The following is a 16,824-nucleotide window of genomic DNA, read 5'->3' on the forward strand; positions in this document are numbered from 1 at the left end:
AAGTCTAATTGAAAACAAATAAACAAGGAATTAAAAATCTAACAATGCCTTCCCAGCCATTCAAGCTGCGAATCTGCGTAGTCAGTTCCGTATGCCTCGCCTACCTACCGATGTCAATAATCTTTGGCTCTAGATCCTATAGGGGATATAACGAAGATTCTCGTACAATGTCTTTTTGAATCTCTTTTCATATGTCTTTTTGGAGGTCTTCTCGGATCCATTCTGCTTGTCCCTTTTGGGCTTCCTCCTATTGATGTCGTTGCTAGAAGGTAAAAAAATAATCAAGCACAAAGGATGGAATATATATGAAAAAAGTGAGATACATATCGATTTTGTATCCCATACATCAAATGCTACCTTTTTTCAAATTGTGTTACTGACTCAATAGGTCCTATTGTATATTTATTACAGGGGTTCCCATTCTTAGTATAGCTAAGTAGCCATGTCGTCCATGGTGGCCGTAGACACCAGTTCTTATATGAAAATGGGTGATCCAGGTTGATAACCTATAATTACGTCGGCCAGGCGCCCATGTCTGCAGAAAGTCTTCGTCAAGAATATAATATAAGTTCAATAAAACCTAGGGGTTCTATACACAGACATCCCGTAGCCCAAGTACAAAGACCAACAACAACAATGACTCGGAACGACCAGGAAATAAAAGCATAGCTCCAACCAACACCAACCATCTACCTGCCAGTACGATACCAAAACTCAGACGGATCACCAAGACACTCGCCAACAGTAACAGCTGTAAGAGAAATCCGTTAGCCATATCCCATAACCACTGACAGACACAGAAGAAAAACAAAAAAACATACCACTCAGCCCCCTACTCTCAACATCCGCAAGCATATTATCCACCAAAATCTCAACCGTATGCTGATGCGCATCATGCGCCAACACAATCGTTCCACCAGCATCAACTTCCCTCTTGAACTTCTCAAAACTAACCCAATTCGTATCGGGATTATCATTCTCATAGTCCTTCGTATCAACACTAGTCCCAATAACATGGTATCCCAGATCAGCCATGGCGCCGAGGACGACGGGCGTATGCCTGAGGAACGGGGGGCGCATGTAGGTCGGGAAGAAGCCCAGGATGCGCATGAAGGCTTCTTCGAGGATTGTCATTTGGCGTACGATTTCTTCATATGGAAGGGTGTCAAGGGAAGGGTGGTTCCATCTTTATGATTATTCGGTTAGTGTATGTAGGTGCTTGGACTGGACTTGACTTGACTGGGGAAGGGAAGAGATGATAGGTGCATAGGTGGTATGAACGAACGTATGAGACCCCAGCTGATGTCCTTCTGCCAATGTGCGCTGTACTATCTCAGGGGAGGTATCGATGTGACCTCTGTTATGGCCGTTGAGGAAGAAAGTTGCTCTAACGCCGTGTTGGGCGAGTGTATCTAGTATCTGGGGTGTGTAGATGTACGGGCCATCGTCGAAAGTGAGAGCGATTGTGCCTGGAATAGCACAGTGGGTGATTACGGCTCCGAAGGGTAATTTGGAGACGTTGTGATGGAGGGCATTGGTGCTTGTGTTGGTGTTGATACTGTTTCCTGTGGGAGCGGCTTGGGATAGGGTTATAGCCGAAAGGAGGAATGGAAATAGGGGAGTGAGGAAATGCATTTCGATGAATGAATGAACCGGGTCGGAGTATATAAGGATAATTGGAATGCCTGTTGATGTGGATGCTGATGTTGGATTGAAGTGATGGGGTGAGGTTAAGATGTTGGCCAGGTGCTAGGAGGTGAGGCAAGCAAGGATATCTCTACTTCGCTGCTTCCTGGGATTCGGACCAGACACAGACGGCAATGATCTGAACATAAAAATATGTATTGAATATAACTGAACGTTTAGATTGCATCCCAAGTGTGGTAGATATTATATCTTCCACAAATAAATATGAATACATCAAATTAAAAAGGTATCAAAAGGGCAGGATAAAACATTCAACTCGCACCTTTCCCACAGAAAGGAGCGAGAAGACAGAATAAAAATCCTCCAAAACAACGACACCCCATCTAACCCTTCCGGGTACTCTTCTTCGCCTGGCGTCTTTGTCCCTTCTGAGCCTCACGGTCAAGGAACTTGCGCTGCTCGTCGGCACTCAATCCACGCAGGATGCGCTCACGCTCATCCTTCTTGATCTTCTCGGCGGCAATGCGGCGCTCCTCGGCTTTCTCTTCCTCGTCGATACGGCGCAGCTTCTTGATCTCCTCTTCGCGGACGTTACGGACCTTGCGCATGACTTCACCACGGAAGTGGGCAGAGGCGACCAGCTTGTCGGACAGGCGCAGGAACTGGTTGAACAGAGGAAGGGTGGAGGCGTAGCCGGACGAGGAGGAGGCTAGGTTAGCGGAGAGCTGGATGCGCTTCTTGGGGATGGTCTCCTCGATCCTGGGAACACACACACTTGTTAGCAACTAATCCGATTAAAGTCCCGCACTGAGGTTACGTACTTAGTGGGTCTGTCGACGGGCTGGTCCGTGACGATCAAGTACTCAAAGTCATTACCAGCCTGCTCAATGGCCTGGATCAACTCCGGGGTGAGGAGGGTATCGCTAATCTCGGCACTCTCGGTCATCACGGTGACCCACGAGGGGAGCTTGGGGTTGTCCTTGGAGAAAGTGATGGAGGCATCGTAGCGGTCGTTGCGGAACTTGCGCATGTGGCTCTTGTGAACAACAGCCCAAATGAAGCCGTCGTAAGTTGAGCTAGGCACCTTAACGGGAGCGGAATCCTTAGCGAGAACGGGAACGAGATCCTTCTCCTTGCCATCGAAAGCATACAGCAGAGCCTCGTATTTCTCAACGGGGGGCTCCCAGCTCTCAAAGAAGAAGCTGAAGGCATACTCCATGACGAAGGTGATGGGGTTGTATCGCTTGGGCATCTTGATGTTGACGTCGAGGAAGGCAACGTTCTGGCGGCCAGTCGCATACGCGGCGAACTCGGAGGCAGACCTCTCCTTCAGCAGCGACTCGGGGTTGGCGAGCTCCACGGTGATCGCCTCACCCTCCACGGGAGCCGGTCGGGCGATTCCATCAAACCCAACGACGGAAAACTCCTTCTGAAGAGAAGGTCCATGGGCCTGCGCCCAGTCCCTCGCCTTGCGTCGGTTCTTGCGCGTTCCCCAGAGGTGGAAGAGGACAATCAAGAGGATGACGGGCATGATCATGGCCTCCTGTTTGAAATCGCTCGGGGATGTCCTCTCCCATACCCGGTACCAAGCCGTGTAGGGGACCGCCTTAGCGGCCAGTGTGTTGGCAGCTGGGACGACGGTCGAGTCGGCGAGGAGGGAGGCAGGCGACGGGTTGGGAGCTTCCACGAAGTCGGCGAAGTCTACCAGAGTCAGCTCGGCAATTGAAATATATCAATTAACATACCATCATCGGGCTTGGGCTCCTGGGAGCCAAACACGTTCTTGAACATGCCCGCCATATTGGAGTTGATATGATATGGATGGAAGGGAAAGGAGTGGGAAGGAATCGAGAGATGTCTAGTGCGCGGTGGCCGGTGCGGAGCTAAGTTCCTCCCGGGTCTAGCGCTGTCTCCAGCTTTTTGACCCGCATCGGAGATATTTAGGCGATTTATGCGATTGGAGCAATTAAATTGGGAACAACAACAGAAATACAATTCAAACACCCCAAATATCCATCCGATCTTCTCTCGGTACCTCCCATAACCCAATAAGAAATACAAAAAAATAATGGCTAATGAGTGTGGTATCATGTAAAAATGAAACCCCCAAAGAAGAACTCAACGCCAACTGTACCGTGACAGAACCCAGTTTTTTACAATCCCGCTCCAAAGAAACATCAGTTTAGCCCAAACAAAGGAAGAACAAAAGAGGAATCAAAAAACGGCGAGGAAAGGAAAGGAAAAGTAAGGAAATCGTAACGGTCATACTCGAGGGTTACTCAAGTGTAGAAAAAATGTAAGCGCTCAGTGGCCATACGCCGGGGGAGGACTGTCTTCATGCTGACGGCTCCAGAAGCCGCTGCATGCATTTGTCATAAGTTTGTCCTCGCGCATCCGACGAGCGATTTCACCGGCGAGTCTCTCAACTAGGACGGAATCGACGCCTTCGTTGGCGTTCTCGTCTTTGCTGAACGGGAGAACAGTCGCAGGCAAGGGGGCTCGCTGGTTGCTAGACGGTCCCGGCTCGGCCTTCTCCTGGGGATAACCACGCACAGTAGCACGAGGGGTGGCTTCCACGTCCTCTGCTTTGGGTCCACGGATAGTCTCATGGGAGTATGATAAGTCCTCATCCCGGCGTGATGGGCGGGAGAAGCTGGCTAGATGCCTTTCGGGGATAACGGGCAAGTGGGAGTCGGCTTCAGGCGACAGCGGCGGTGTCACTGGGTCATCTGACGGCTCGTTCACAATGGGGAGTGGTGCGGAGGCAATAGAGGGGGGTCTAGACGACTCGGTCACGACGCTCTCATCGCTGACGCTCATGGCGTCATCGGTCGTCTTGGGGCGTCGCAGATCCACAACACGCTTCTTGCGTTTCCGGGCGTGGGCTTTGGAATGACGTCCAGCGCCTAGGCTCAGACCATAGGTACTCGTACTGAATGAATGGCTGGACATAGATGGGCGACTTTGCATGGAGACATTGCTGGCGGTTTCGTGAAGGGAAGACATGCTTCCAATCTGGGAGTGTGTTCGCGAAAGGGTCGGGCTCAGTGGAGAGATCACGCTCGAAGGGAATTCGGTGGTATCGATTGGAGAAGTCCATGCTCGGTACACTACTTCCTGTATCGAGGGAGTGAACAAGGACAGGGTACGTTGCGAGTCTGTCAGGGCGGCCAAGCGAAGCAGGTTCTTCTGCGAGAAGAGGGAGTGGGTCTCGACCGATGAATCCAAAGAGAGCGATGCGATTTCGGACTCATTCAATGCATTTCCGAGGGAGTCGACGGGATCCTGTGGCGGGCTTGCTAGAGGGTCTTGGCCAGGGCCTTCGCTTCTTGACTTGGCTGTGTTGTCGGTCTCGTCGTTCATTTCCTCCCCTGTGCGATATTCTGGAACCCATAACCGGAGCGAAAGTCGATGAATGATAGCTGGGAGCTCGTCCATGAACAATATCCGGAGCTGAGCTTCGATTTCTTTTTGTAGGAAGTCGCGCACGAACGGGATCGAATCGAAGGTCGAGGACACCTTGAGCGACTCAAGCGGATCATTACGGAACACGACTGTGATTCCTTTTTGTTTTGAGAAAACTAGTATAACAAATCCAGAGAGTTTGAAGTCGGAGAGGGTAATTTGTAGAGGTATGGTGAGCGGGGTACTATAATCGCGACAGTGTCAGTAAAGATATTTGAGAGGTTGGAGTCAAAGAAGATATAAGTGACTGAAGACATACGCTGCAGCAAGAGGTACCGGTGAGCCGAAAGTTGGTCGTGTGAGGAGGAAAGTATTGAGTGGATTCGCCTGAACTCGGGTCTTCAAGGTGAGAAAGGCGTCGCCAGTATAAGACATCTTAAAGATGCCTCGAAATCGATCTTCAGCCAAGTCGCCGATTTCCAAAATCTCGAGTTCGGGGGGGATGGATCCCAGGTTCAACTCGGTGACGTGAATATCGTCCACTATTATGGGGGGTTTTGGCGATTTATTAAGGGCGGCAGTGAGCAGATCTTGGGCGCGAGTATAAAAACTCGCGTCTGCCATCAAAGGCGACCAGTTGAAGTTGAACGCCATGCCCAAGCATCGAGAAGAGTATTAAAAAAATAAATTACAAGGACATTTAGATGGGAGATGGTCAAAGAGAGAAGAGGGAGAGAGGCGGGAGGCGGAAAAAAGGGAAAAAAAGTTGGCGCACACCCGAGGGCGCGTGCTTCCGAGTTCACTGGACTTTTTTTTTTTTTTCCTTTGCTTTTTCTTGATTTTCTTATTTCATTAGTCGGCTATTTTTTGATTGGATCTATCATTCTATTGGTTCTATCTCTCTTTTTTTCTTTTTTTTTTCCCTTGTTGATATTGTGTATTCCTTCGACTCTGGTGCCATAGAGATACCCGGTACGTCACAATGTGACTTGCAGGAACCACTTCCGGTCAGCCCCGGCTTGATGTCCACTGTGGATGGCACTGGACCATTCATCGTTCAGGCTGATCCAGCTTGCATGTATCTAGACCTCTTGGGCTATGGGCTATTTTATGATCATTTTAGGAATCTGGAGAAAGGGGGGAAAACACGGGATATGTTTCTGAAATTGAAGGTGTCTTACTATGTACTATGTACAGAAACAGCCACGGGGTTGCAGATCTTTAAACGTCTTGAGTCCCACGTTTGTTTCATGTACGATGTAAGGGAAAGACTCCGAAAGAAAGTCCAGTGTCTCAATAAGCAATCAAATGAAAATAAGAATTCTATCCCTTGTATAAAGTGTCAAACCTACCGCAGATATATGTACTCCAGGATTGTGGAAGTATATCCTTCCCCCCGGACTTGGGCCTTGTTCCTAAACATATCTCAAATATTTCCTCCAAAGTAGAATCGCATCAAGTTTTCTTATACATTTAATAACCCATAACTCAAAGCAATATCTATTCAAGTATACGACAATCCAATATACGACAGTTCAATATAAAAGTCCAGAGGCCAAAGGCAGAATGTTTTCACCGCAGCAACCCTACGCTAAGCCCGATTAGGCTAAACGTCAACACGATTCATCACTTCGCGCCCGGATCATCTTTCTCGACCTCATTCTGTTGAACAGAACCATCCTAACCCCCCTAACACAGGTATTCTACACCCCAGATTAATATACTGGGTGTATACATCTCCCCCGACAATGTCAACCCGGTCACTCTCGCCAGTTTCAAGTCACGCGACACCAATGGAGCCCAAACAATCCAAGCCCAAGTCGGTGGCTCAGCGCAGAGTGTACGGGAAACGAAAAGCCAATGCCCCGAGAGCAGTTTTTGACCAAGGAAGCCCGGCCAGAGAGACCAGATCCAAAACCCAGCATGTTGACCCCGTGGAAAGCCTTCAAGCGAAACTAGCCCAAGTAACAATCGATGATGACTCGACCCATCAACCGGAGAACCATGCACAGCCTACGGAGATTAAAATCGAGCTGCAGCAAGAGTTGGCCAAAATCCCCTCTGACGAATCGAGTTCGTCCACGACAGAGGACATTTCGGATACCCCGACAACGCAATCCTCTGTCGAATCCTCCCCGGAGGCGAAGCCAAAACCGAAGCAATGCGAGACGATGGTGGAAGTCAGAATATGTCCGAAGGCTCCAGAACAACTCTCCCAAATCACATCAGATTCCTCAGCTAGGACGTCAGAGTCCACAAGCGAGGATCGAGAAAAGCCAAGTACATCCTCCGACAAAAGGAGAGCGGAAAGAAAGAAGATTGCTGCGCCCAGGCGGTCGTCTGGGGTTGTTCACGACACCAAGGCCAGCGATTACGTCGGCCCAATTCTGAATGAGGCACTATCTCCAATTGCCGCGCAGGGCATTCAGAAGTTTGACTCATGGGCTTCGCGATCAGCAAACATGTTCGATGTCGCAAAACTCGCAGAGGGATCCTACGGTGAAGTTTACAAACTCCATCTACGGGAAGATGCTTGTAAAACAGTTGTGTCAAAATCAAAGTTGGCTAAACTAAAATCATACGGCGATGGAGTTTTCAAGGTTGTGCCGCTGCGAGCAAAGAGCGGTCCCGGATCCAAAAAGTTCACCACCATTGATGAAATTGTTGCTGAGGTCAAAATGCTCAAGTACCTGGACCCGATCCCTGGCTTTGCTCGCTTCAGAGAGATCCATGTTGTTCAAGGTCGTTTCCCAGAGTCATTCCAAAATGCATGGGACCACTATAAGAAGACCAAAGACGACTGCATGAATCCCAACCCGTCCAACAAAAGAGCTTATCCCGATACGCAGCTTTGGGCAATTGTGGAGATGGACGACGCAGGATGTGAACTGGAGAAGTTTGCTTGGTCATCGATTTTCCAAATCTACGATATCTTCTGGGGAGTTGCCATGGCTCTGGCTCGGGCAGAGGAGTATGCTATGTTCGAACATCGAGATCTTCATTTGGGCAACGTTTGTATACGTTCTACGCGGACAGATGGCTGCATGGATCCCCCCACAGAACTCGATGTTGCACGACAGCCATCCTCCAGTGGATTTGGAATCAGCTCCCTTGAAACTACCATCATCGACTACTCGCTCTCTCGGGCAGATCTACTCTTGACGGATGACCCTGCTGGTCTTACCGAGATTGCGTCCTCAGATCTAGACAAGAAGCAATTGTTCGATGCTATTGGCCAAGATGAAGACGAGATCATGCAAAGAAACACCTACCGATAGTATGTTACCCCCATGCCTGCTCATTCGGATTCTTAAGAAAATTGTTAACATTTAAAATCAGTATGCGCGCAACACTCTATACTGGTTGTCCCATAGAAACAGAAAAGGTGGCGGACATTCCTGGCATCTGGACAGAATACTCCCCACGTACCAATTTGGTCTGGCTACTGTTCCTGCTTCAAAGTCTGTTCAAGAACCGCAAGCCTGAATCATCGCCTGCACAGCCACAGCGAAAGGCTCTTGCGCCTTGCTCGCCCAACAAGATGATACCGAAATCGGAGACAGCCGAAGGGAAAGACCAAAACATGGCCGGGTCCCTCGTCAAGGAGAAACAGACCAAAGATGTTCAAGCTGGTATCTCGCGGCTGAAGCAAACACTAGATGACAGGCTGAGAGCCGTTCTCGAACTTCTCGATTTGGAGCATGGGCATGAAGACATGTGTTGCGCCGCGGATTTGGTGGCCTACGCGATGGACTCGCAATGGCTGGGCGAGCAAGACTTCTTCTGATGATCCCTTGGTATACAGAAAGCATTAGCGCACTGGGGAGTTATATGAATTTTGTGATTTGCATGGTTAGGAGTTATCATTTGTTTACATATTATGGGCTTGGGGCTGGGTGTTTGAATATAAGGTGCATTACCTTGGATAGGTTATCAGCATAGCATAAGGGACTTGCATATAGAATATTCGGACATTCTACATCTTTGCATCGAAATGCATGACTCTACCTACTTTCACTTCAATTATGGAAATAATCAAATTAAGTTGTTTGTCGAGAGCATGTCACATCCATCATACATTGTCTATCGGTTTCCGGCCAAGTGACTACATGTATGCCCATGATACGTGTATTGATTTTTTTCTATTCTAGAGGAAAAGGCCCGTTTTCAAATGCCCCAACCTTCTGTACTCAGGCAATAGCCCTTCTTGACTAGATGCATCCATATGTTATGTACTCAAATTCCCAGGGAGGACGAAACAAACAGCCCAACCGCAACCCCGAGACAAAAAGAAAGAAAACGCCAGTTCAAAGTTTCGACAAACGCTTTTCGGCCCCATGCTTTTCCACAGTCGAGACAACGATCTGTCTCAACTGGATTTTGTCAAAAAGAGATGTCGTCAGTTCATTTTGTAAAATTATGCACCTAGAGTCCAGGGCCAGTACCAGCACGGAAGAGCTTCACCATCAACTCAGGACGGCTCCAGAGCGAGAAGGACTTCTGGTCAGCCCAGTTCAGAGACTCAGGGAGCAGCTCCAGGTCGAAGTTCCACAAGAGCTTAGCAAGCAGGAGACGCATCTCGGCGTTCGCAAGGCTGTGGATGAAATGTTAGCAAACACTGCTAGGTACAGCTCAGGCAAAAACACCGATGGAGTGAGTAGGTAGTGATGGAATGCATTCTTACTGTTGACCGAGACAGTTGCGTGGACCGTAGGAGTAGGGCTGGAAGGCCTCCTTCTTGTCATTGCTGTACTCGTCAGACTCGTTCAACCAGCGTTCTGGGACGAATGCCTCGGGGTTCTTGAAGTGCGAGGCGGCATGGAAGGCAGAGTACAGCGAGACGGAGACGGAGACCTGTTTGTATTTAACTGCTGTCAGTATTGAGCTCTAAAATTGGAATTTTGTTTTGTATTTTGTGTTGAAATGGGAACAGCAAAGATGGGACTGTCTTTTCTGGAAACAGGTCCATGCATTTCGTATGTCGTACTCACCTTTCCAGGGACGTATTGGTCATTGATCATAGCTCCGCCTTCGGGAACAATGCGCGGGAGCATGGAAGGAATCGGCGGGTACACGCGCATGGCCTCAGTCAAGACAGCGTTCAGATAAGGAAGGTCAACGAGGGTGGACAACTTAATGTCAGTGTCCTTGTCAAAGGCACCACGAATCTCCCGGATCAAGCGCTCGTACTTGTCACGGCAGCGCAGAAGGTAGTATGTCACGCCAGAAAGGAGGGCAGCGGTAGTCTCACTGCCAGCCAGGACGAACACGGCTGAGTTTGCATCCATCTCCTCGGGGGATATTCCCTTTCCATCCTTGGCGTGCTTGAGGATGTATGAAGTGAAGTCGGGGCGAGTAGCGCCCAGGGCGAGGCGACGACGGACTTTCTCGACGCTCAGGTCGAAGCTGGCCTGACGTTTCTGAAGAAGATGCTTGGGGACCAGGACGCGGACCAAGGGCACGAGGAAAGGGTAGAACCAAAATACTTTGAGATAGGCACTTGCCTTGACGGCATCCAGAATAATTCTAACCCACCAGTGGTATGTGCTGGTTGATAAGCAGCCGAAGGGTTCTCCAAAAGCGAGGTCGCCAATGAGGTCGAAGGTGGTGAAGTTGAACCAGCAAGTGATGTCAATGTTCTGAGACACGGCACTACCCATGAGACCCTTGAGCTTTTCGATGAACATGCTGGCGTACATCTGGAGGATTTCTTCCTGCTCACGGAGGGCTTTGTTGGAGAAGGCGTGGGTCAGCAAACGGCGCATCCGGGAGTGGTCATCCTCATTGGCTGTGATAATGGCGTTGACACCGTTGGGAGTGGGTGCATACAAGGCCGGATCCTTGACGAAGACCTTCTGTCCCTTCTTGCGGTGACCGTAGATGTCCTTCCAGGCGGGTGCGGCACGGTAAACGAGAGCATTCGGAGAAATGCGGACGACGTCTCCGTACTTGTCGTGGAGACGCTTCATGGTGGAATGCTGTTTACCCTGGATATCCCAGATGAGATGAACCAAAGGAGTGATGGCAGCCAGCTTGGGTCCAGGGTAACCACTCAGAGGGTGGAAGCAGAGAGCGTGGATGATCCAGCCCACATAGTAAACGGACAGCTGTGATATTTGATTGATATGAGACACACATTCCTTGAATACATATCCTTGTATATCAGTACTCACCAATGCAACGAGTCCCCTCAGTAGACTCCAGAATGAAGGGACAGCTAGGGCATGGCACCAGCCGCCCATAGCCAACGAGTCGAAAATCATCATGAACAACAACTAGAGACAGTAAGATATACGACCAAAAGCATCCAGAGATGTTATCCTTACTGAAAGACAACTGAAAAAAAAAAAAAAAAAAAACAAATATCAATAGAGGGTACTGTGTGGGGGAGGGAAGAAGGGAAGGGAAGAGGAGAGAGGTGAAGGATGAAGGATGAAGGAACTGAGGGGACTGACTGGGGTGGGCAAACGGCAGAGATGGGACGACAGCCTTACAATAGGAGCTGACTGGGGAACGTAGAATGGCGGGGGACTGTTTGAGAAGATTTCTCAGAATCCCCATTGACTACGGTTAACAGCCATTGAAAACGCGATGGAGACAGCCGGCAAACTTTGACTTGGAGTCTCAAGTTAGGGCTACTCAAACGGAAAATAGGGGCTACATTAAAGGGCTCAATGGGTCACCAAACAAAGGAGTACTCATGCCGATATCAAGTAATGGAAGAATTTTCATGGCTCGTCATTCATTATATTTGGGTCTACTAGATGAACACAAATTATATGACACCAAAATCAACCACTGGCAACAGAGAAACTCAACAAGCTTCCAGCAGCTAGTCCACCAACAAGAACCAGGCTCATAAATCCACCAGCAGCCGGTCTTTCATCGGCAACAACCCAGTGACTAGCGCCCATCATACAGCTTGTCCCCAGGTACCCATTGGTTGCACCAAAGAAGAACTGAACGAGGAAATAGAAAATGTCACTCTTGACGGCAGCACCTTGGCCATTGACGTTGCAGAGCTGGTACATGGGAATGAAAACAACACGGGCAATGGCCACAATGGCAGCCATCTGAGGATGCTGTCCCAAGGACACTCCTGGAATAGCCACACACATTCTCCCGGCCAAGTCACCCAGGTTCCAGATCAAAAACGCCAAGGGAACAAAGACACTAGGGTCGTATATCCGTGAACTGGCAGGGTCGTTGACAGACTGGATTTCCGCCGTGTAAACTGGGAACACCATAGAAACCAAAAAGCAGACGAACACAGCGAACGCCAGGAACCGCAGCTTAACGAACAAAGTCCACAGGCTGACAGTCTTAGAATGTTCACGGTCATCCGCAATAGACTCATCGTCATCCCTTGACAACTTTTGCCTCGAAGCAGGTTGTTGTCTCAAATGATAGAGGAAAGCCAGCAAAGCAATGGAGGAGACACCTGTAGACGTAAGAAAGTAAATAAACGCTGACTTCGACGGACTCGTCTGAGGCATGCTGGGGCTTTGATCTTGAGCTTGGTCTGGGCTAACCCTATCCTCCTTCGGTGGCACAGCCAGCACAGAGAAGATCTGAACTATGCAAGGCAAGACGCCAGCAACACCCTGTCCACCCATAATAGCCTGGGTATATTCCTCCCTTCCGAACCCGGAGACGTATGCAAAGACGCCATTCTGGTTGATGCCAGTGGCCAGACTCGCAGCGCACACCATCACCATGAGGAAGCCGAAGTACGCTCTTGGCGATGAATCGGTCATGACGACTGCCGAGAAGGCCAGAATAGTGAACACAACGGAATTCATCAACAGCGAGAATGTTATACGCCGTGGATAGGAAGCGTTCTTCTGTAGCTTTGCTAGGGCATAGGCGGCTCCGAGGTTGGTGACAGTTGACATGGACTGAATCGACGGTTGGTAGTGCAGTCTTGTCCAATCGTCCGACTGGAACCGGCTGTAGAAATATGGTGCCGCGGCAAGGAACATGTTCCTAGATTGTGCTCCGCGTTAGTTTCGGTTGACCCAACACATATAGCTTGTTTCTCCGGATTCGGAGACTGTTGAGTTTCACTTACCAGGCCCACAGCATAGACACTCCGAGGAGAAAGAATATGCCATACTGTAATCTTGAAAAGGGAGACTGCTGGTGTTGCTCCGTGTATGTTGTCTCATCGGCGTCGTCCGCAGCGGAGTCCTGCAGTCGCTCATACGCTGCTGGACGGGCGATGAGACTACGGATGCGGTTCATGGCCGTCTTTTTCAACCACTACTTCTTATGTATAAGTAAAAGATTCTGTAAAATAAGGGGATGAGGTCATAGCTAAGAGCTGTAATGCGTTGTTGAGGTCGGCATATGGCTGGTTACTAAGCAAGATATGTCGCCCGCGGGACCCGCACGGGACTCCAGGACCCGTCAGGCGGGCGATCTATAAGATCTCATGCCAGGGCTCACCTGCAACTGACATGCCTTTGGTAGCAAGCTTAATTAAATGAGTACTAGGTATATTCAAAACAAGAATATTTGGCCACGAATATGGCTTCTGTCATTGACGACGTAAGACTCTGTAAATCCGATTTATTTGACTAGGGCGATATATGGAATATTATATATAACACTCCAATGCGTTTTTGGATGCTCTTTTTGGACGTATACAAAGGGGGTCAAAAGCATAAACTGCAGAGGACTCTTCTATTTATACCCAAGTAATGGAAATAGTTGAGCGTTCACTAATTCTCACATTCTAATATCTTCGAAGCATGTAAATATGTTTTTCAGTGCCACTTTTTTCCAACTTTATATCATGAGCGAATAACAAATACCGAGCAACAAAAGTAGTACTCAAACAATAGTATTGATATCAAGATTTGTACACGGTAATTGTTGACTTAGTATCTATCGAAAAATCTAACATGCGGAATGTGTGTGGGAGTATGAGAAGAGAGGACCGTAAGAGGTGAGTGTAGACGAGGGAACATGTATTTCAACAAAAAGAAAACATCAACAAGAATGAACAGACATCGTAATGAGATGGTAGTGTAAGGGTAGAGCCAAGAGTGAACGAGGTTCGGAGTACGATTAGTCCTTCTTCGGAGGGGCTGTCTCCACCTCTTCTACCTCTTCTTCCTCCAGCTCAGTCTCTGACTCCTCCTTCTGGAGCTCCCAGAGCTGATCTGCCTCAATAGTGTTGGCTGGAGGTGGCGTTGTTTCGCCACCACTCATTTGCCATTCCATGAGCTTCGTGAAGGCGCCATCGGGGTGGGAGCTGAGTTCATCGTAGGAGCCTTGCTCGGCGACCTTGCCGTCGGGGCCGAGGACAATGATCGTGTCGGAGCGCTTGATGGTTGAAAGACGATGGGCAATGCTAATTGTCGTGTTGTTGCCGCGAAGCAGAGCGGCCAACGCACTGTTGACGAGTGTTTCAGATTCGGCGTCGAGGGCGGAAGTGGCTTCATCCAGAATCAGAATATCAGGCTCCTTGATAAGGGCACGCGCAATGGCAATGCGCTGCTTCTGACCACCGGACAACTGAGCTCCACGAGCTCCAACGTGAGTATCGAGTCCATCAGGCTGTACTAAATTAGCTAAGTTCATGAAAATAATACCTGCTCGGCGAACTTACGAAGTCGCTGATGAATTGACAGTTGGCCTTGCGTGCAGCAGCAATGATCTCTGAGCGTGTTGCCCGAGGCATACCGTAGGAGATGTTGTCAGCGATTGTTCCAGAGAAAAGCACGGGCTCCTGAGAAACCACGCCAATCTTTCTGCGAAGGGACTTGGCGTTCATTCCCTTGATGTCTTTCCCGTTGATCAAGACCCGGCCCTCAGTGGGGCTATAGAACCGGAGCAAAATGGATGCAATAGTAGATTTTCCTCCACCAGATGGTCCAACGATTGCAACGTTGGTTCCTTGGGGGATCTCGAAGTTCAATTCCTGGAAGATCTTCACAGCGGGACGGGTAGGGTAGCAGAACGTGACATGCTCAAATCGGATGGGTCCACGCGCGGTCTCAACCTTGAGACCCTTGGTTGGGTGAATCGTGGGCTGACGATCTTGCAGCTCGAAGAGTCGACTCGCCGCACCCACACCTTTCATCAGCTCCGAATAGAAGCTGGAGAGGCCGAACATGCTGGAGCCTGCATAAGCAGTGTACATTAAGAACGAAGTCAATTCTCCAATACTAATAGCACCCGACTGAACCATCCCACCGCCAACATACAGCAATGTCAAAATGGTCATATTGCCCATCAAACCAGTCTATTAAGAAGTCAGTCAAAAATGCAAAAAAGCCCAGAAGAATCAAGACTGCCGACTCACCGAGCTGAAGAAGGTTGCGCTAATCAGAGACTCTTTTTTGCCAAGTTCGAAGATCTTGCGAACTTGCTTGTTGTACCGATTGACTTCGATAACTTCACCGGCAAACGACTGGCTAGTCTTGACGTTGCCCAGACGCTCTTCCGCAATCTTAGTCAAGGATCCCAAGTTCTTTTGGATTTTGCGACTGAGGTTCCTAATGGCTCGACCGTAAAAGAGAGCGCCGAGGCCAATTGGAGGAAGCAACACAAGCAAGATAGTGGACAGCTTTGCACTAGTATAAGCCATCAGACTGAACCCAGCTGCACCGCTAACAGCAGCTCGTAGACCATCGGATAAGTTCTGCGTGATACTCTTGCCAACAATTATAGTGTCGGAACTAAGGCGCGAGATTAGATCACCAACCCGGTTGGCATCAAAGAACTCGGCATCCTGCACGAAGGTTTGACGGAAAAGCTTGGAGCGTAGTCTGGCAACAATTCGCTCACCAACAATTCGAAGAATGATGATGCGCCCATAGTTCGCACCGGCACCGAGAAGTAGGATTCCACCGAGAGCAGTGTAGAACATGGGCATGCTCATGCCGAACAATTCGCCGCCTCCTTCGGTTATGCCCTTGGTCGCGGCGTCCATGATTTTACCAATAGAGAAGGGAACTGCCATTGTGATCGACGAGGAGATTAGGAGGAAAAAGAAGGCGAAACCGAGGGCCTTGGATTCGGGGCGCGCGATCTTCAAAAGCCGCCAGATTTCGGCGAATCCGGACTTCTTTCCCGATGCGCCTTCCTTGGCCAATCTGGCGCTCATGTTGACCTGCGCTGCCTGCGCTGCTCTCTCAGACAATTCAAAGCCCTTGTCCTCCTCCACTTCTTCTTTCAATTCTGGAGCTGACTGGGTAGTTGGATCTGTGGAGGTTGGGGGTGGTTTCGCTTGGAGAAGTTGAGAAGTTGAACATAAAAGGCGGGCTTGGGAGACAATGCGAGACGTAGAAGGGGTATATTTGAAGTTGTTATTTTGAAGCAAGAGTGGGTTGGCACCATCCCGGAGTGCACCCGAGGCGGTTGAATAGAGGCGGTTCAACCCATTGTGGTCGCCGGAAGAGACAATAGACGATCTTGTTTTTGGAAGTAAATCGCGAGTAAAGGAGCTATATGGTCTCAAAGCCTGCCGTGGGCTGACACCCAAGGCCAGAGACACAGGCAGCCTGGCACCGCGCATCTCGGAGTTGGATCGGACGAGGATAGAAACGGAATGGAGTTAAAATGATGTCACCGAATAAAACGTCGACATGCCATATCTGAACGAAATATGTTCAAGTTGAGCACTTCACATGGCACACATTCAGCTCCTTGGAACGTGTGATGGATTAATAGCGGATGTGTCTGGAGCTTCATCCGACGCCCACGGCCATCGGCAAAGCGGTTTTCGGGGCCGATTTTGCCTTATTCGACCGCTCGTGATTT

General features: G+C 49.4%; 7 protein-coding genes across 7 annotated transcripts; 1 reads left to right on the plus strand and 6 right to left on the minus strand.

Moving 5' to 3' along the window:
- Positions 1-689: 689 nt before the first annotated feature.
- Positions 690-1,635, minus strand: N7455_010203 (chitin deacetylase; the record flags this gene model as incomplete). The annotated part of the gene is made up of 3 exons (XM_040954058.2): positions 690-751; positions 822-1,186; positions 1,286-1,635. The coding sequence occupies 3 exons, from the start codon at positions 1,633-1,635 to the stop codon at positions 690-692; spliced, it is 777 nt and encodes a 258-aa protein (XP_040815369.2).
- A 395-nt stretch (positions 1,636-2,030) lies between these two features.
- N7455_010204 (CCDC47 family protein) lies at positions 2,031-3,447 on the minus strand (the record flags this gene model as incomplete). The annotated part of the gene is made up of 3 exons (XM_040954178.2): positions 2,031-2,406; positions 2,469-3,348; positions 3,393-3,447. The coding sequence occupies 3 exons, from the start codon at positions 3,445-3,447 to the stop codon at positions 2,031-2,033; spliced, it is 1,311 nt and encodes a 436-aa protein (XP_040815370.2).
- Positions 3,448-3,867: 420 nt separating this feature from the next.
- N7455_010205 (MDM34 family protein) lies at positions 3,868-5,801 on the minus strand. The gene is made up of 2 exons (XM_040954092.2): positions 5,372-5,801; positions 3,868-5,296 (listed from the first exon to the last, which is right to left on the minus strand). The coding sequence occupies exons 1-2, from the start codon at positions 5,704-5,706 to the stop codon at positions 3,952-3,954; spliced, it is 1,680 nt and encodes a 559-aa protein (XP_040815546.1). The 5' UTR covers positions 5,707-5,801; the 3' UTR covers positions 3,868-3,951.
- A 931-nt stretch (positions 5,802-6,732) lies between these two features.
- N7455_010206 (uncharacterized protein) lies at positions 6,733-8,839 on the plus strand (the record flags this gene model as incomplete). The annotated part of the gene is made up of 2 exons (XM_040954151.2): positions 6,733-8,329; positions 8,392-8,839. Exons 1-2 carry the CDS (start codon positions 6,801-6,803, stop codon positions 8,837-8,839), a joined length of 1,977 nt encoding a protein of 658 aa, XP_040815407.2. The 5' UTR covers positions 6,733-6,800.
- Positions 8,840-9,477: 638 nt separating this feature from the next.
- On the minus strand, positions 9,478-11,315 carry N7455_010207 (cytochrome P450; the record flags this gene model as incomplete). The annotated part of the gene is made up of 4 exons (XM_040954142.2): positions 9,478-9,646; positions 9,737-9,906; positions 10,044-11,159; positions 11,226-11,315. The coding sequence occupies 4 exons, from the start codon at positions 11,313-11,315 to the stop codon at positions 9,478-9,480; spliced, it is 1,545 nt and encodes a 514-aa protein (XP_040815493.2).
- Positions 11,316-11,843: 528 nt separating this feature from the next.
- Positions 11,844-13,296, minus strand: N7455_010208 (nucleoside transmembrane transporter FUN26; the record flags this gene model as incomplete). Its single annotated transcript, XM_040954170.2, has 2 exons — positions 11,844-13,038; positions 13,124-13,296. 2 exons carry the CDS (start codon positions 13,294-13,296, stop codon positions 11,844-11,846), a joined length of 1,368 nt encoding a protein of 455 aa, XP_040815549.2.
- Positions 13,297-14,124: 828 nt separating this feature from the next.
- Positions 14,125-16,579, minus strand: mdr2 (ATP-binding cassette permease mdr2; the record flags this gene model as incomplete). Its single annotated transcript, XM_040954037.2, has 3 exons — positions 14,125-14,616; positions 14,669-15,304; positions 15,365-16,579. The coding sequence occupies 3 exons, from the start codon at positions 16,577-16,579 to the stop codon at positions 14,125-14,127; spliced, it is 2,343 nt and encodes a 780-aa protein (XP_040815525.2).
- Positions 16,580-16,824: the final 245 nt, after the last annotated feature.

The sequence above is a fragment of the Penicillium solitum genome, assembly GCF_028829755.1.
Source record: "Penicillium solitum strain IBT 25940 chromosome Unknown utg000008l_segment0_segment0, whole genome shotgun sequence".
NCBI lineage: Eukaryota > Fungi > Ascomycota > Eurotiomycetes > Eurotiales > Aspergillaceae > Penicillium > Penicillium solitum.